Source organism: Amorphotheca resinae (assembly GCF_003019875.1).
Source record: "Amorphotheca resinae ATCC 22711 unplaced genomic scaffold M430scaffold_9, whole genome shotgun sequence".
Classification (NCBI taxonomy): Eukaryota; Fungi; Ascomycota; class Leotiomycetes; order Helotiales; family Amorphothecaceae; genus Amorphotheca; species Amorphotheca resinae.
In genome coordinates this window covers 883088-901151 of record NW_020194479.1, presented here as the reverse complement: position 1 = coordinate 901151, position 18064 = coordinate 883088, and the positions used below count along the sequence as shown (strand labels likewise).

Sequence of the window (18064 nt, the reverse complement as noted above, 5' to 3'; positions counted from 1 at the left end):
AATATTGCAAGAGATAACAATTTCTTTGTCGTCTTGCCTTTGTTATGCATGCCTACTCGGCCACTCGTGGCGTAAGGTGCGTCCGGCCGAGAATGACATGCCCCAACTGGAGCCTCCCTCCCCCAGACTCGGTGACTTAGAATGGACGCCATCTCAAAAGCCACACCGCAGCGAATAGGTGCCGTGGAATAGGCCGTGCAATGCAGCCGTTCTATAAGCACCGGGCGTCCGCACACCCTCTTGCTCGACATCTGCTCGCCTCACTTCCCACGAGCAAAAAATCCCTAGCTTTATCTCTGCGGCTCTGATGCCAAAACGTAGTTAATAACTTTGATCGCCGTACACTGGAAATCTCACAGAGCTACTAACTTACCTCTCTTGTCGCTCAACTGTTCCGCTCTCATCGACTCAAGGCTCAGTCAATATCGATCATAACTTACATACCAATATCAATCACCATGGCTAACAGCAATGGCCCAGCACCCCCACCTCTACCTAATAGACAAGGCCCTGGACCTGGGCCATTTGGGTTGGGGCCCCCAGGACCAGCACCTCCTCCCCATATGCGTCCTCCCGGTGGACCCTCCGGACCACCTCCTGGCTTTCAGCCTCCTCCCGGTGTTCCACAAAATTCCCAGGCCCAAACTCGACGACAGGTTGATTCAACCCACTTCTCAGATATCACACCAAGAACGGCATTAGATGACGACGAATGCAGAGAGAGACTGACCACGTACGAGGCACATACGATCCAACGGCGTGTTCCGCGTGATTCGAGGGAGAAAGCTACTTGGGCGAAGGCTGTAATCACAAAGGAGTCATGGACTCAAGAAGATTTGTCGAAACAAATCAAGAAGTTGAACGAGGGCCGATCCACTGTGGCGACAAAAAAGCAAAATCTCAAGCCTTTCCAGCAAGGCCAGGTCACTCGGGTCTTGGATGTCCTAAAGACGGCAGAGATGGACCCCAACTTTGAATTTTCGCTTGTGCAGCTGGACTCCAAATTCATGCCCGCCAGGAAGAGCTCGAAGGAACGGGTAACCGCATCCATTACGGTGTATGTGAAGCGGGCCCCGCGCGAGGATCTAAACCCGATGACCCTATACCACACAATGGAGAATAAGAAAGCCGAGAAGATGGCGCAAATGAACAGACCGGCACCACCCCAACCCCAACCCCAACCACAGCCACAGCAACAAGGAGGGGGAGGGGGACCGCCACGGCTCATGAATATGCCGCCGCCGCCGCCGTTGCCGCCTCTGCAAAAGCCCAATCCTAATATCCCCAAAGTGACACCACGCAGAGACAAAAAGTACCACGATGATGACGATTCAAGTACCTCATCGGGATCCACGAGCAACACCGAGAGCGAATCGGACTATAGCAGCTCCGAAAACACCACGATCAGCTCCAGGTCGGGGAGGCATTCAAGGAAATATACCCGCAAGGGACGAGCCCACAACCGTGGTAAACGTCGAGAGCATCGCAGAGAGTATTATGGAGATGATCGAGTCGTTCACTCACCAGAACCTCGCCTGTACGATCCTTACACGCCTCGTTCTGTCCCTGATATCCCACTTGCTGCTCCTGCGTTTGATTCAGCACTGGCCGCGGCTTATAACAACCAAGGAAGACTTGATGCAGAGGCCGAGATTTTTGGCCTCACTGATCGGTATACAACTTCACGCCCTATCGAAGGGAGAACTTTTATCACCTATGGGCCTGACCGTGTAGTGCCCCGATACGAGCATCCGCCTCACTCGTTCTACCCCGAAGAAAGATACATGCGAAACTTGAGAGCACGAGACGAGGTGCCTTCCGGATGGGAACGCGATAATCCAAGATGGGATGAAATGAGACGACATGGGCAAGAAGCTGATATATACTCAGACCGTAGATCGAGTGAAGCTTCCAGGTTCATCTATCCCAACCCCAATCCTTTCGCTCCCCACCCCCTTCCGCGTCGATATCCTCCTTCAGGTCACACCAGGGGCTTCTGAGACAGTCTCTGGGATTTTGATTCCCCCTGTTTTTGTCTTGTAGAACTGGCCGCGAGGCCTAGGGTGGCCTGTCTTGCTTTTTTAACTCCTTGTGATTTGTATTTGATATCTTCAAAGACTGTAGCTCAGCGAGTTGAATCTGGCTGGTGCTGTTCCTTGTTCAGCGTCTGCTCGGTATCGTTTGGGAAAACGGATGGCTTGGTACTCATTGCCTTGGGCGTTGTTGGTATTGCTCAACCATAAGTTTGTATGTGTCGTTATTTCTGCTGGAAATGGGAGGAGGAATGGAGCCCGGCAGCGGCTCATGACTTGGATACTCAAGATTGTGACATCTCTTTCGCGGCAGGATACTATTTCCTTGTGCAAGTGAACATTTTGTAGCAGAACAAAAGCTTATACTTCAAGTATATCCCTCACAAGCCGTGAAGTCGCTTCTCATGGTGCAACCCGCAGTATTATGGGCTATACTCCGTACGGGGCATGCGTGGTTTTAACATAACAGAATAATGGGGTCTCTATGCATCGATGCCCAAATAGGTGGGTATCTACAAATCACAGGGCTGGCTGGTGTGAATGCGCCTCGCTCCTTCAGCCGTGAGCATCTCGCTGGCACCGGGCTGCGGATGATCTTTGAATGCCAACTCTGCAAATCTCAACCAGTCCCAAAGTCAAGATAGATTGTCTAAACAACCATTGGTGGCACTACGCCGCCATTCAAGCGCTTTCTCCGAGTTGTATAACGAGACGGCTGATGTTTCCCTGCGATGGGAGCGAAGTTCGGGTAAAATATATGGAGCCTTAGGTTTCAGGCCTAAATACGCTTAAACGAACTACCTACAGATGACGATTTTAGTGTGGGTTGGTGGTGGGGTACGGTCCCGCATCCCACTTGAGAGGCCCCCCCGAATAATACCGAAAGACATCTTGGACAGCTTTCCCCTTTGCCAACTGTTCATTTGCTTTTTAGATCAGATACCACCTTCGTAGTGCTTCAGAATCTTCCAAATACCCAAATCTACCAGAAAAACCCCAGTTTCAAGACCAATCGCCATCATGCCTCGTCAATTCTTCGTCGGCGGCAATTTCAAAATGTCAGTGCTTGTTTTCCTGCGCGCTGTTTGCGGGGCTTGAAGATGGGCACAGTGCTGATATTCATGGTGTGTAGGAATGGCTCTGTTGAGTCCATCAAGAAGATCATTGGGCATCTCAATGATGCTAAGTTGGACCCAAAGACCGGTTCGTACCCTCTTCTTCTACTCTGGATTTGTTGAAGCACATTAGTTGTTTCTATATTGTGCTTCGGCGCAAAATACAGTACAGCGTGCTTTGCACATATCGATCTCGTAAAATTGAGGAAGAGGTGCTAATTTCATGATGCGCAGAGGTCGTCATTGCACCCCCAGCTCTCTACCTCCTCCTTGCCCGTGAGCATCTCAGACCAGGCATCGAGGTTGCAGCCCAAAACGTCTTCGACAAGCCCAACGGAGCTTTCACCGGCGAGATCTCCGTCGACCAACTCAAAGACAGCAATGTCACCTGGACCCTCCTCGGTCACTCTGAGCGCCGTGTAATTCTGCAAGAAGACGATGCGTTTGTTGCCTCAAAGGTCAAGGCCGCCCTTGATGGAGGTCTGAGCGTTATCCTCTGCTGCGGTGAATCTCTGGAGCAGAGAGAGAACAACAAGACTATCGAGGTCGTCACTTCTCAATTGAAGGCTGTCAAGGACAAGGTCTCGGACTGGTCTAAGATCGTCATTGCGTACGAACCAATTTGGGCTATTGGTACTGGGAAGGTTGCTACCACCGAGCAAGCCCAGGAAGTCCACGCCGCTATTAGAGCTTGGTTGAAGAATGAAGTCAGCGAGAAGGCAGCCGAGGAGACCCGAATCATCTACGGTGGCAGTGTTAGCGAGAAGAACTGCAAGGACTTGAGCAAGCAGCCAGATATTGATGGCTTCTTGGTGGGTGGTGCTTCATTGAAGCCCGCTTTCGTCGATATTATCAACAGCCACCTGTGAATCCCTGAGGTTGGGAGTAGGGGCTCACGGCTTTAGAACACTCAATAAATGGTGAATAATAGATTCCCCTTTGAACCAGCTGTCCCTTGTTAACAGTCAGCTGAACTAAATCAATGTCATGCTCAACTCTGGGGTGAGGATTGTGACTGTGTGCGAACTTCTTCAAGTTTCAAGAATCTCCCCATTCTCTGTTTTCGAAGTGCTGTTAACCGATGATGGAACAACTCTGTGTTATGACTTTGCAGTTGTTCGATACTTGGCCTTTGCTGAGGTGTTTCTCTTAACCATCATTCGTCTTCTGATCGAGCGAAACCTGCAACGGATTGCAGATCACCTCTCTAATGCTACTGACGGTTAGCATCAAGTATAGATGCGTTTCTGTTAAGCCTCTTCCACCTGATAAGATTATGTTTAATCTCTGGCCTGGTGCTTCTGTTCGGAGTAGAGCTATTGAGGTGGCTTCTGAGTGATGTTCCGCGGGAGAATGAAGCGGCTGTGGAAGCGGCTGTGGAATAGATCCTGGGAAAGACCGTTGAGATTAGGGAAGCCGTCATCCATGGTACGTAACTGAAGACAGATGGCCATTGACTATCAGCATAGCGAAGACATTGCAATATATTTCTGCCATTTATAGCTTTAACATCTTGTCTCTCCAAGAGAGACTCAAACTGTTCACATATACAGCGCTCGCCATATTCCAAACGCCATTAATGAAGACACATATAGTACAACATTCAGCCTGCCTCTCAGACATGGATTCCACCGCCGTGGTACGGACTCCATACACCTCTGACACTCTCGTTTATACTCTTCACTGGCTTCGTGACCCTCTTCAACTTCTCACCACTGGCATCCCGCAGGAGCTCAGCCTTCTGTAATATCTGCTCCTTCTGCAGATTCCGCACACAGATTGCCTTCTCCCGACCATTGATGTAGTGCCCTACTATTACCGGATGCTTTCGTGGTCGAGGAGAGACGGTGATTTCGATTTGGGGGTTTGCGGCAGCGAATTTGGAAAGCGAGTGGCGGAGGAAAGAACTAAGGAGTTGGTATTAGATATGAGAAGCAAAAGGAGCCAGGGAATAAGACGTACTTCATGCCTTTTGAGCTTCCAGCCCAGTCGCAATAGTGGAAGTCAAGTCGTTTGCATTGGAGAATGAAGGCGCCGACGCCATTCTAATATATAATCAGCAGCCGTATTGCATAGATTAGATCCTTGGAGTATGTACCTGGCCGACTGTTGCTTTTCTTATGGCTTGCACCGTCATTGTGACTGCCGATAACTCGATAACTCCAGCTCGCTCACAGAGTCGTCGGGTCGCGGTTGAGGATATTTTATCCGTCACGTGCAGCACCGCGCTTCCAGGCCCAAGCGGTTAGGCTGCTGTAATAACTCCTTTTGCGACGCGACAATTTCCTCATGTACCTACCTACTTACTCATTGATTGATTCCATCCATCAACAACCAGCTCTGCGAGCTGCGTATTGAGTACTACAGCTCTGCACCGGTCTGTTGACAGCGATCGCAATGACCGATAAACTCCCTCCCAATCTCCTCGCGCTCTTTGCGCCGCGTCCGCCACTTCGCTGGGTACCTCCATCTGACCACGCGCCCGAAGAACGAAAGACAGCACACATCACAGGTGTAGCTGCTTTCCTCCCACAGCTGGAAGAGTACAAGGCCACCGACAAGTACGAGCCTACCGAAAGTTGGTTGCAACGGAAAGACCGGATTAAATTGGAGAGGAAGCAGAAGCAGGAAAAACTCCTGAAGGAGGGCCCTTTGTCCTGTGAGGGCGACCCCTTGTGTTTCGATCACCCTTTATTTTCACTCGTTCGATTTCTGGACATAGTGCGTCGTGTTCCACAAGATGTGCTAACGTTACAATGATATGCAGACAAACCTCAAGAGGATCCCAACATCCGCGGAGATGCCTTCAAGACTCTTATGGTTGCTCGACTAAGTTACGATGCCACGGAACATGATCTCGAGAGCGAATTCGGTCGATTTGGGCCCATCGAGCGGGTAAATAATATTATTCCCACATTGCTTGTTCTCTGCTAACTAGATTATAGATCCGGATAGTGACTGACACCCACCAAGACGAAAAGCCGAACAAGAAAAAGAAGAAGCATCGTGGATATGCGTTTGTTGTTTATGAACGAGAGAAAGATATGAGAGGTAAACCGATCACATCCCCCCCTTACCCGCACAACAGCCTTGCTCGCCGGATGTCAGCGTATGGTTTCCTTTGTAAAGATATGGCCCTCAAGCTGCCTATCTTCTCTCTTTTTCTTTCCGATGCCCAGGTCAAGGTATAATAAGTATGGGCAACATGACTGACCATTGCGCCTTGCTCGCGCTCCGTGATTAGCTGCTCTAGATAACTGTGATGGTATTCGGATCAAAGATCGCCGAATCAAGGTAGATGTCGAACGTGGTCGCACTGTCAAAGGCTGGAAGCCTCGCCGATTTGGAGGTGGCCTTGGAGGTCGTGGATATACAAAGGCCGTTCCTCCTCGACCAATGGGCCCTGGTGGTTTTGGTCCACCAGGTGGTCCAGGCGGGTTCAGAGGTGGTTTCCGTGGTGGTTTCGACGGAAGAGGACGAGGCGGATTCAGGGGCGGCTTCCAAGATCGCGGTGGCGGAAGGGGAGGTATTGGCTACCAAGGTGGTGGAGGCTTCTCCAGAGGCGGTTATGGCGGAGGAGATCGTGGTGGGTATAGTGGCTCGAACGGAGCCCCTCCACCCCATGCACCCGCTGGTCCAGGTGGTTCTCGTAGTGGTGGCTTCGGCGGCGGCTACAGCAGAGGCGGGTATGGAGGCTCAGATCGCAACGGTTCTGGCATGTCAGGGCCAGCTGGTGGGTATGACCGTGGTGGCGGCCGCTCATATGATGACAGATCCGGCGGATACCGCGGCAGCAGCAGTCGAGGTTATGGGGATCGTGATGCACCTCGAGGTGGAAGTGGTAGCAACATGGAGCCGGTAAGACCCAGAGACGGCGGATACCGAGACAGAGATGGCGGAGGGTATGGCGGTCGACCACGAGATGACGACTCTCGGAAGAGAGCATATGAAAGCAATGGGTACGAAGAAGATCCTCGCAAGCTGCGAAGATATTAGGGGCAGCGAGACATCATGCGGTTTGTCTTGTGGTGGGTCTTTCGAGTATTCAGTCTTTCTTCCCTGAATCAATAGGGGTAAGGGTTTCTCGATACACATTCCAGCAAGGTAATATTGCCATGGTCGCCTTTACTTGCCCAGATCCCCGACACTTTCCGACGCTTTCTTCGGCATTTATTTGCTGGATGCAAAAACTTCTCAAACTACATCATGATAACTCGACCTGCTTCAACGACTTGCATATCTTCATCGGTTTAGCAACGCCCGGGAGCTTTGGCATATCTTCTTCGCCTTCTGGCTCCATTTCTGAGTGAGAATCGCATCTGGATCTGACAATTGCAGGTAAGGTCAGAGGTAAGGCAATATACCATCTGACCCCTGACTCCGTCGCTAAAAATGATTCTTGATTGTATTATCAGAGGGGGAAGAGAGCAGGTGGTAAGACAGGATTCAGGGATGCAAAAATAGTTCTTTTGATTTCCAATAATAAGGTAGCGCCGGCCAACGCCAGTCATAATCCTAACTGTATGATACGATAGCAAAAAAACGACCCTAGCAACTTTTACTTTACTCTTCCTTCGACTCCAACTCCTTCACTTCGTTGGTTGCAGCGCTCCAGTAACTGGTTCACGTTAATGATCTATCCACATCTGGAGGGGTGAAGAAACTTACGCTAGTAATTGTACTGTGAAATCCGCAGTGGCCACTCCGAATAACTTCAATAATCTGGTTTGCCTACTGTCCAAGATCTCTCCCTCCTTACAAACTGTGTATGGATTCTCTAACGAGATCTTCCCCTTGGTCAACGTGGTCGGCATGTTCAACTTTCTCAACTCGGGCTCCAAGCTGTGCGCCATGGGCACATCATCTTCAGCGGGAATCTCCCCTCCCATCGAATAGACCAGGCCTGCTGGGACAGTAAACGATCTTGTAGCGGGAGTGCCCGCGCGCGCAAAATCGGTCTTAGAGAAATTTTTGAAGTACTCAATGACGGCGCTGGCCTCGCGATTGGTGAACAAGAGGCCTACATTCCCGACGAGGTGTTTGGAGAGGAGATGTGTGGAGGGCTGATATTCGTCTTCAGGGCTGGTGCCCAGGGCTTTGGCCATGACTTTCGTCTTGCCGAAGAAGAGTCTAGATTTCCTGGTTAGTTCTCGATCCTCCTAATTGTTCGTTTTTATACGGGGAAAAGGGGGACGAACCGGCTATCTGAAAATTCAGTCCTCACATCCTTCAGGTACGTATTGCGCATATTCTCGACGGAGAATACGAAGCAGAGTTGGTACTGGTCGAGACATTCTCGGATGTTGGAAAAGAGCTTGAGGGATAATTCCTTGCCCTTCTTATCGACCTTGGTCAAGTGAATAACCTTCGCGCGCTTGGATTTAGGCATTGTGCTGGTCGATGAGGATGCGAAGAGACATGCGGTGGGGTGTGCTTGTGGAGGAGGAAATATTCCTCGAATTATTTCGCGCTAGCGGCCGCACTTCAAGGGTACTCGTTTCGCGACAACCTCGACATTCAAGCGTGTCTGCCTCTTCGTCCGAGTGATTGTGGGTTTCTGGGCTTACAGGCCTGACTGCAGAGTTACCGGTTTTCTTTAGACATGTTGGAGTTTATGGACTATATCCAGCATGCATTCTACAGTGCCTCCCATTGGAATTATGAAAATTCATACTCTCAATTGACTTCTACCGCGCGAGGTAAGCAGCCCCTCGCCGCCCCCCCCAGGCCCCCCTTCCTCTGCTGATTCCTTGAAGCGCTGCTAGATTTCGAAACTCCGCGCGGCCTACGACTAAATGTCTCCTCGCTATCGTCGCCAAACTTTGCTACTTCATATGCGCTTGGAAGCGTTGGGCTCGTCGACGGATCTCTATCCTACCTCTACACTTCCCTCCCGTTGCACGCCACCTCGCAGAGCGGCAAGTTGAACCTGCACGATGTCATACGAGGCTATCGGCAGATCCAAGAGCTCCGCAAACCAGAAGAGTCATGGATGTGGGAGCAGTGGCTTGGAGGGAAGCGCGTAGACCAGCGTGATACCTTGCTCTACGGCCGACTCTACCTACCCCAAAGCACCCTGGAAGCATTATACCTCTGCCGGATCAGTCCGACACAGCAAGTGAAACTCTCTGCTGTTAGTGATAGCCGTCTGAAAAACGGGGGTACCATTCTGGCGTTGCATCAGTACGACGTAGGCAAATATAGCGCGGAGACGCTTTATTCTACCGATGGAGGCCTCATTGGACTCCGGGGCCTCTACAATTTTGGCCCCGACCCAAGAAAGGAAGTACCAGAACCTCCGAGAGCAGATGATCGACCTTATGGGCGGTTCAGCGCAGGAGCCGAGCTGTACTATGGGTCCTTGAACAAATCAGGCGGTGTTAGTTTTGGTGGAAGATACGCTACCCTGCCTGCGCATAAGGGAATCCCCTTGACAGCGACGCTGACCGTGAACCCGTTGATGGGGAATCTGAGTACCAGCTATGCTGTGAAGGCAGGGAAGAACCTGGCGCTATGCTCAAAGTTCGACTTTAATGTCTATAGTTACGAAAGTGACCTGATGCTAGGGTGCGAGTTATGGAGGATGAAAAAGAGAGTCGAGAAGAAAATGGAACGAAGCATGGCTGCTAAACTGGCGTGGACCGTCGATGAGGTGAAGGAGCCAACTACGCCTGAACCAGAGGAGGTTGCGGGGGTCTTGAAGGCCCGAGTTGACGAGAATTGGAAGATTGGGATTCTATGGGAGGGGAGGATTAAGGAAATGCTGTTCACACTTGGCTCATCAATCGACATGAAGAGGAAGGACCAGCCGTTCAGAGCTCTGGGCTTGGAACTGCAGTACTCGTCGTAGAGGTCGGCCATGAGGAAATCGCGCCAGGAAACGACAGGACCAAAGGATAAATTATTTGGATCATGATGGTATCTGGGCCAAATACATATACATGTGCGGCGCCCCGACTGATAGAGCTCGCTATGGGGATGGGATCTAGGACCAGAATCACCCCGATTTAGAGGATCCAACAGAAGCGGGTCCGCATTGTTGAGAGACGTGTATGTAGGAGAGCGGTGGAAGAGCTTTCGATCCTGCTGGCGAAGCCCTCCGCGTCTTGGTAACTAAAGTAGGTAATATAATGATAATGACGGGGCGAGGGGCAAAAGGCAAGGCAGAGCGATGAGCGCTCGCCGAGAAGGGCCAGGTTCACAAAACAAAAGAGACACTGTTTTAAACCATGATGCCTTTCATTCCTGCAACAATCTGGACCCTAAAGTCTCAGCCGCCGCGAGCCTTACGGAGGAGGGGAGGACCCTCCTCCCACGTGACAGCCTTTTCGGCGGATCCGAGGCTGACTGAGCGAATCAACGAGGCTCTACAAGTAAGACGATGCTGGAAATCATCGAACGACATCATATCTCGAGAAAAGCAGCGGAACTCTTCTTCCTCTCCCAAAGGCATCGACCACCACGCGCACAACGCAGCATTTTAATTCGCAGCGAGCCTTCGAGTAATGCATGAAGACCGAAGGGAGAGAGGAGACCGCCCAGAGCGCGATGGATAATCGTCTCCACAAGGCCGAGGGCAAGACGCCAACGAAAAGGCATCGTCTGCCACAGTGTTAGCACTACGGAGTAGACCCTGAACAAGCGCGCACTCGAGTGCATCACACAAGCAGGCCGATTATTATTATTGTTATTGTGAGGAGGGACAGAGTCTCGATAGGCCGTGTCTTTTGATCATTGTCTTGACGCACCGAGTGGGCCAGGCACAATGATGATTCCAACTCTGCTATAGTACCATGGGATTCCAGGTTGGCCAGCCTCACAAGCACAGGCTCTTCTCGTACCATGCAGTAATGGTACAGAGCAATGAGGGAATCGACGGGGTTTACATTCTCACTGCAGCGGGGTGGGATTATCGCACTGGGCCGTGGCTCTATTCCCGTTTACCAAGATGGTTCGCTTACCTACGCGGAGCCTCTGAGTGGAGGTCGAGGTAACCATCAAGGTGTCTGGCTGAGTGAAGGCTCGAATCTGCCCCTCTACTACTGTCTTCTCTCTCTCTCTCTGTTCTCTGTTCTCTCTCCCTTTCCTCTTCTCCTCTTCTCCTCTCTCCTCTCTTCCTTTCTTCTTCCTAAACACCATTCCTAAGTCTCCCTGCTCTCCTCAAAACATACCGTTATATACACACATGCGAAGGATCCTGCGCTGATTGCTGCGAGTCACGGGCGAGAATCCCCACTACCTCCCAAGGTATTAAGACTCTTCTCCCTGCATCTGCCTCCCCTCTCTCTGACAAAACCCGCTGACAGCTGCCCGCCCATAGCCACACATATCCCGGATTCCAGGTCTCATTTATTCCCCGGTATAAGAGATCGATCGCCTCGAAAGACCAAGTAGCCTCGCATAGATACCCGGAATCCGCGCCTCATTCTCGATAATCTCTGTTAGTGTCAAATTGGAATCCGACCCTGATAAGCCCCACGAAACCTTGTTTCCACCAGTCTTGACGCGCAAGGGCAATTCAAGAGCGAGAGGGTGCACGTGGGGAGCGGAGGAGAGAGAGTATACCAGCAGCGTGCTGCAGCGGAACTCTACGTCATGGGGACAGTGGGCCATGACTATACGATTCCCTATGAATGCGGCAGTGAGAATGATTACGATGGGCGGCTGGGCGTTCGAATATCCGCCATCTTCGTGATCGGCTTCGGCTCATTATGTGGTGTGTCTGCAGTGTTCGAGCCTGGTTCTAGTTATGTCGTACGCTGGCTGATCATCATGTAGGTGCATTATTACCAATTATGGCCGCAAGATCAAAGCGCATGCGGGTGCCACCTTTGGCCTTCTTCATAACGAAGTATTTTGGGTCGGGTGTTATTATAGCTACCGCTTTTATACATGTAAGTAAGAGTCGAGCTTCGCTACCGAGCCCCAGCTTCTAGTCTCTTTGATACTAATCTGCTGTAGCTGCTGGCGCCTGCTTCGGATGCTCTCACTTCGCCATGCTTGACTGGCCCTATTACGAATTATGACTGGGCGGAGGGGATTGCGCTGATGACTGTTTTCCTGATGTTCTTCATCGAGCTCATGGCGGCTCGATTTGATGTGTTTGGCGAACAGGCACATGATGTTGAGGCCTATGATCCAGCGATGGATCTCATTAGGCAAAGCGAGAAATATGATGCGGACACCACTGTTCAGACAGGTACGTAACAAACTCCCCGTCTGGCCGTCTTTGAATTGAGGTCCCAAAGAAACTGTCATGTGCCCTTTTGCTCCGCCTTCACGGCCAGTCTATGGAGTGCTTAAGCCTCTATATTCTGTCTGGATAAAACCCCATGCTTTCGAACCCTTGTAGCTCATTTATGTTATAGCATCATCCCAACCGCCAGAGTCCTCCGAGCAATCAAGCCAAAACGCTGATACGCTTCAAGCCGATGACTCTCCCCGAGAAAGTAAAAATGGGTTTCCCATGACTCCTCTTCCCAATTCTCATTCCCATAACCACCATAACAGTGTGCCCGACATAGAAGCTGGCGAGGATCCTTCCAAGGTGATTACTAGCAATAGCATCCCGGGAAGGGAAGATGACTTCAGCTATCCTCCAGGGGGTGAAGATCACCTTGGACACCAGCGCGAGCACATCGACGATGACCACTTTGCGGCACAAATGACGGCGATCTTCATCCTCGAATTCGGCGTCATCTTCCACTCCGTCTTCATTGGTCTTACCCTAGCCGTGGCCGGCGAGAATTTCAACGTTCTCTACATCGTTCTTTCCTTCCACCAAACATTTGAAGGACTTGGTCTGGGGTCTCGACTGGCGACTGCCGAGTGGCCAAGGAGCAAGCGATGGATGCCATGGGTCCTAGGGTCAGCTTACGGCGTTACCACGCCCATAGCCATCGCCATCGGCCTCGGGGTGCAAACGTCGTTCGCGCCGGGCAGCCAGAAGACGATGATCGTGAACGGCGTCTTCGATTCGATCAGTGCGGGCATCCTGATCTACACGGGCCTGGTGGAGCTGATGGCGCACGAATTCATGTTCAACCCGGAGATGCGCAAGAGCTCGATCAAGATGATGATGTTTGCTTTCCTCTGCATGTGTCTCGGGGCGGGCCTCATGGCGCTGCTGGGGAAATGGGCGTGAAGTAGCCACGCAGATAGATGGGTTTTTTCTTTTTACCTGGGTGTTTGGGGCGCCATGGTATGATGAAGCGGGCACGGATGGGGGATCTGATGGCTCTGGGGTCAGGATAGGGCAGGCATCACGGACATGAGAGGGCTTGCGGGACCTGCCGCTGTCATCGCAGGCAGGATGTATCGAAGGCTTTTCCATACATAATATATCACACACATAGAGTATAGAAGAGGCTATAGAAGGATACCAATCCGATCCAATCCAATCCAATGCATCCCCCTATTTCTATTGCGCTATGCATATCCCACCCTATCTTAAGGGACTCTTCTTTTTATATAGAGCCTATGTTGCTAAGCCTTCATTCAACACACCCTTTATCTCCCTCCACCCCTTCCTTCCTTACTTCAGGTCCTTAAGACTCAAATCCACAAAATTATAGAAAAGCACCCTACCCATAGCTAAAAGCGTACGTATAATCTGATTTCACATCAAAACAAACAGACAGACCATCATCATCTACATCCTACACCCTCCTACCCTACCTTACCTTGCCATATACATACCTTATATATTGAAAGAAGTACAGATCTTCACTCAATCAATCAATCATGTGTACTGTACTGTACTGTATTGTATTGTTTTGTTTTATTCTGACATTCACACCATATATAGAGAAAACGTACCACCAAGCCCCCCACCCTCCAGCTCCCTGAAAAACGCCACGAATTGTCATACATAGTACACCTACCTTAGGTAGGGGCCCCAATTGGAATACAAGCGGGGAGATATAGAGACATCTCGATTCCCCTTTCGTTCCAAAGTTCCAGTCCAGTCCCAGCGATTAAAAAGCTCTCTCTCTGTAGCCGAGGGAGGAGGAGGGGTCTTGCTAGGGCGCGTGCCTAGTTTTTTTTTTTATATGTTCCTCACTCTCTCACTCACTTTCTTTTCTCGTTCTTTCTTTCGTTGCTTGCTTTAGGTCTTTGCTTCTTCTTCTTCTTCTATCATACGCCACCCCAATCATGTAAGTAGCCAATTATCAAGGACTTGCCCAGCCGCCGGCAACGTCGACCCATTCTGCTAGGCAGGATCCTTGTTTCCCTTCCACGTCAACAATGTCCGTGTCGCATCTGCATCTGCATCCCACCCCGTTCTCCTTGACCGGATCCCAGGCATCCCAATACTCGTCTTCTTCTTTCCGTTTCTTCTCGTCCAGCGTGGTCATTTCGAGGTAAGGCGTCCGCGGAATTTGACGGGCTGGTGCATTCGCTGGACAGTGCTGGATCGTGGTGTGTCGGTAACCGAAATCACGGAAGTAGTGGATGTCGCGGGGAGCGAGGAGTGCTCCTGCTGCCAAGGAATGAATGGGCGCATCTCCCCACTAGTCTGGTCAGTATGCGCGATCTTCGATATGAGGGAAGCCTATGACTTACCCGCTCCATCCAGAATCCTCCACTGCGATCCATCATCTGGAAGAAGTCCTCGTACTCCTTACTCCTGAACCAGCTGAGTCTAGCGATCTCAAAGTTAGACCAGAAATGGCACATGTTGTACTTCTCCCCTTCCATTGCCTCGAGGTCGATATCTGGAATGGAGACATGGTTTGGGTCGCCTCGCAGGATCTCTTCCGGCAGAGGGTGCTTGAGATTTGGATCCTCTTCTGGAACGTCCTTGGGTGGATCTGGTTGAGGTTCGACAAACATCTCCCACAAACCTTGGGAGGTCAAATTATTTACTCTTTTGTATGCTGAGGCGTATCGGAAAATATTTGGAACTGTCTCCTTCAATTCCTTAACTGCGATCGTGAAGCCATAAGTCTTGTTCGTTTCAATCATCTTCAGGAAAGGGTCACTGTTTATGTTAGCCCCGCGCCCAGCATCCCAACAAGGCGACACATACTATGTAATATCACAGAAATACTTGATTTCTGGCTCCAACCGCCAGTACCATTCATACTTCTCTAGAAGCTTATGCTTGTAGAAGAACCTGTCACGCCCAGTCAGTATCCCGGTCAGTATGCCCCATGCCGTGGCCTGTTCCTACATACCCTGAGTAGAATCTGCACATGGCATGATAACTCTCCATTCCACCGTACATGATCGCATCGTCCCCCTGCTTTGCAATGCCCTCCTTTGCAACCTTCGGGTCAATCCAATCGGGGAATCCCCACATGCTCGGGTCGATCTTCCCAAACTCCACAGGAGCGCTCGTGTAGTTCACAACCGTCTCCTTGAACGTCTCATTGAAGTCCCCATCGTTTAAGAACACGTACGGGTAGTGGTACCATCGGTTGAAATGTCTCTCGATCGACTTGATGGACTGTATCACACCATCCAACTCCTTATTCCTTGCCAACACCACAAAGGCCGCATTCGCGCGAGGCTGTGAAGTATCCGGCTCTAAGCAACCTGTCACGAACACCTTATCATGCTCTTCGGATATTTTTCTGCGGAGAAGGTAAATGTTAGCCCGTCTGCACCCCAACACCTGCAAGATCTTAAGTCTGGCGTACCTGATGGCTGGTGGAGCTCCGGCTGGCATTAACATGCCGACCCCTGATTTAGGATGGCGGACAAAAAGCACTAGGATCAACACCACGACGATACATGGGAAGAGGAGCACGACGCCGAGCGGTATCGAGATGTTGGAATTGCCCTTTAAGCGCAGCGGCCGCCGGAAAAAGGCCAATCTCGAGGAGGCTTTCGATTTCGTCTTGACGTCCTCGACCGACGGTAGATTAGGCGCCGAAGGCAAGCGCTTCAGGACTCTCTGCACGAAACCCATTGGCACGGTTGTGGGGGGTGGATGTTCTCGGGGGGGAGGGATTCTGATATAGGGGGGGAAACTGTTCTGGTATCGGGTGTCGTGGGGAAATTCCCGTTGGAGCCGCCGGTATTACAAGAAGTACTTAGAAACGCGAGGACGAACTGAAGGAGATACGGCCAACGTCGACCGCGCTGATCCGATGCAAAACCCGGCTGTTAACGAGCGGCTGGACGAGATGTCCTCGAGAGAGAAGCAGTTTGCGATGACGCGTCGGATAGGGGACTTGAGGGTCTCCCGCACCGAGACGTGGCAGACGGAGTGGGAGATGGGGCTATGTCATCCACAGCAGAGGGGGGAGATGTCGCCGTTTTCGAAGCCCGGATCTGACGAGGAGGGACGAGGAGGAGGGCGATGAGGATGGGGGGATGGAGAAGGAGAGTGAGGAGTTGGGAGTTGGAGATCGTCGAGGGGATTTTTCTTGTTGCGATGGGGGACGTTTGACTAAGGTACAAGGACTCCGCGCAGCACGCTTATGGGCCACCGTACAAACATATATAGCAGCAGACACATCGGGACTAGCGTGCCACAGCGGCACACCGGGGCGTCCGTAGAACCTCAGGCGAAATGTTCAATTTCACACTTAATATGAGAGAGTCTTGGCACAATGAGCCCCTTTCCGGCCCCGGCTGTGGCTGGCTAGAACATAGAAAGGGGGCGCGAAGGATTGTGGTGCTGGAGATCCTGACTCGTGTGAGGAGAAGTGCCTCTGCTGTCGATATCTGTCATTCCAGAGTCGTATTATCCTGGCGCGCTCTTCCTCGCGCTCTCTTCCATGCTGCTGTATAGGTAGGTAGGTATCTGACAGGAGGGCCGAGGCTCTAGCAGAGAGGCAAAGAAAGCATTACGGCGGACTGTAGGAGACAAACGGGACGGGAGTGCAAAGGGTCCTCACGCGACCATCTGGGCTGCCGTACTCGTATATTCGTATCTGTCTATACGATATACGATACTCCGTACTCCAAATGTTATACCCCCAGACCAGTCGACAGGAAAAGCATCCAATTATCGAAAGCTGATTTGATCCTTGCACTGCGAGATCGTGTTTCTTCCAAGACCTGCTTCTCTGCTGCGCTTGCCCTCCAATAATACCATACCATTCCAGCAATATACGCGGCGCCCCCCCCCCCCCCTTGTACCCCTCCCCCCCAGATCCTCGAAGCAACCAACCCAACCCAAGCCAAGCCAAGCATCACATCCCCCCGCCCACAACAAAACCCCACACACATAATAAAACACAAACACAATAATGTCCTCCAAGATAACGTCCAAGAATCTACACTACGACAGCACGTTGCCGCCCTTCCTAGCGCGTCTGCGCGCCTCGCACGCTTCGCGTGATGGACGCCATGAGATGCCGGCCGCGAGGCCGAAGCGCGCGCGCGACGCCGACGACGACGCGGAAGATGAGCCTGTGTATGTGGATGAGGAGACGGGCGAGACGGTGACGAGGAGCGAGTTTGAGGAGCGGGAGAGGGAAATGGAGAGGGGAGAGGGAGGGGGAGAGAGAGAGGCAGAGGGGGAGGAGGGGAGGGTAAAGGAGGATGAGGGGATTAAGGAGGGGAGAGATAAGGCTGGTGTGGTCGGGATCAAGAGGCGGAAGGCGAGGAGGATTGTTGGGGAAGAGGAGGAGGAAGAGAAGGAAGGTGGTGCAGGGGATGAGGAGAAGAAGCAGAAGGGGGAGCCGGAGGTGAGGAAGTTGGAAAAGGGGAAGGTGGCGAAGAAGGGGAAGAAGATCAAGTTGAGCTTTGGGGATGATGAATGATTCTCTCTTCGTCTTCTTCTCCTTCTTCTTAACTACCCCTCTCTGGGAGTGAGGAACGGAAAAAGGTATTTGGCATTGGGATTGAGATTGGGATTGCATATGGCATTGGAATTCGGAGTGGCATATGGCATGGGCTGGCTTGCTTCTATGATACCCCTACTGCGTCAAATCACTTTTAAAAATCAAGTAAACTACA

At 51.4% G+C, this 18064-nt stretch overlaps 9 protein-coding genes across 9 annotated transcripts; 6 read left to right on the top strand and 3 right to left on the bottom strand.

Moving 5' to 3' along the window:
* Positions 1–458: 458 nt before the first annotated feature.
* Positions 459–2000, top strand: M430DRAFT_20965 (hypothetical protein; the record flags this gene model as incomplete). Its single annotated transcript, XM_024864404.1, has 1 exon — positions 459–2000. One exon carries the CDS (start codon positions 459–461, stop codon positions 1998–2000), a length of 1542 nt encoding a protein of 513 aa, XP_024719044.1.
* Positions 2001–3053: 1053 nt separating this feature from the next.
* On the top strand, positions 3054–4017 carry M430DRAFT_105848 (hypothetical protein; the record flags this gene model as incomplete). Its single annotated transcript, XM_024861035.1, has 3 exons — positions 3054–3091; positions 3166–3236; positions 3383–4017. 3 exons carry the CDS (start codon positions 3054–3056, stop codon positions 4015–4017), a joined length of 744 nt encoding a protein of 247 aa, XP_024719043.1.
* A 746-nt stretch (positions 4018–4763) lies between these two features.
* Positions 4764–5285, bottom strand: M430DRAFT_52234 (hypothetical protein; the record flags this gene model as incomplete). The annotated part of the gene is made up of 3 exons (XM_024868286.1): positions 4764–5055; positions 5111–5193; positions 5247–5285. 3 exons carry the CDS (start codon positions 5283–5285, stop codon positions 4764–4766), a joined length of 414 nt encoding a protein of 137 aa, XP_024719042.1.
* A 260-nt stretch (positions 5286–5545) lies between these two features.
* M430DRAFT_52233 (hypothetical protein) lies at positions 5546–7144 on the top strand (the record flags this gene model as incomplete). The annotated part of the gene is made up of 4 exons (XM_024868285.1): positions 5546–5807; positions 5916–6043; positions 6094–6199; positions 6393–7144. The coding sequence occupies 4 exons, from the start codon at positions 5546–5548 to the stop codon at positions 7142–7144; spliced, it is 1248 nt and encodes a 415-aa protein (XP_024719041.1).
* Positions 7145–7711: 567 nt separating this feature from the next.
* Positions 7712–8559, bottom strand: M430DRAFT_43865 (hypothetical protein; the record flags this gene model as incomplete). Its single annotated transcript, XM_024867653.1, has 3 exons — positions 8347–8559; positions 7817–8278; positions 7712–7766 (listed from the first exon to the last, which is right to left on the bottom strand). The coding sequence occupies exons 1-3, from the start codon at positions 8535–8537 to the stop codon at positions 7712–7714; spliced, it is 708 nt and encodes a 235-aa protein (XP_024719040.1). The 5' UTR covers positions 8538–8559.
* Positions 8560–8688: 129 nt separating this feature from the next.
* M430DRAFT_68189 (hypothetical protein) lies at positions 8689–10409 on the top strand. Its single transcript, XM_024869334.1, has 2 exons — positions 8689–8847; positions 8905–10409. The coding sequence occupies exons 1-2, from the start codon at positions 8751–8753 to the stop codon at positions 9996–9998; spliced, it is 1191 nt and encodes a 396-aa protein (XP_024719039.1). The 5' UTR covers positions 8689–8750; the 3' UTR covers positions 9999–10409.
* Positions 10410–11743: 1334 nt separating this feature from the next.
* On the top strand, positions 11744–13292 carry M430DRAFT_20959 (hypothetical protein; the record flags this gene model as incomplete). The annotated part of the gene is made up of 4 exons (XM_024864402.1): positions 11744–11864; positions 11927–12042; positions 12110–12347; positions 12517–13292. 4 exons carry the CDS (start codon positions 11744–11746, stop codon positions 13290–13292), a joined length of 1251 nt encoding a protein of 416 aa, XP_024719038.1.
* A 1027-nt stretch (positions 13293–14319) lies between these two features.
* M430DRAFT_29614 (glycosyltransferase family 15 protein) lies at positions 14320–16064 on the bottom strand (the record flags this gene model as incomplete). The annotated part of the gene is made up of 5 exons (XM_024865888.1): positions 14320–14661; positions 14714–15131; positions 15180–15266; positions 15328–15726; positions 15793–16064. 5 exons carry the CDS (start codon positions 16062–16064, stop codon positions 14320–14322), a joined length of 1518 nt encoding a protein of 505 aa, XP_024719037.1.
* A 1207-nt stretch (positions 16065–17271) lies between these two features.
* On the top strand, positions 17272–18039 carry M430DRAFT_68185 (hypothetical protein). The gene has a single exon (XM_024869333.1). The coding sequence runs from the start codon at positions 17353–17355 to the stop codon at positions 17866–17868; it is 516 nt and encodes a 171-aa protein (XP_024719036.1). The 5' UTR covers positions 17272–17352; the 3' UTR covers positions 17869–18039.
* Positions 18040–18064: the final 25 nt, after the last annotated feature.

Excerpts from the sequence above, each read along its gene's own strand:
- M430DRAFT_68189 (XM_024869334.1), top strand. The coding sequence starts at position 8,751 with ATGTTGGAGTTTATGGACTATATCCAGCATGCATTCTACAGTGCCTCC. Across the intron at positions 8,848-8,904 it reads ATTGACTTCTACCGCGCGAG|CGCTGCTAGATTTCGAAACT; the intron begins GTAAGCAGCCCC and ends GATTCCTTGAAG.
- M430DRAFT_68185 (XM_024869333.1), top strand. The coding sequence starts at position 17,353 with ATGTCCTCCAAGATAACGTCCAAGAATCTACACTACGACAGCACGTTG.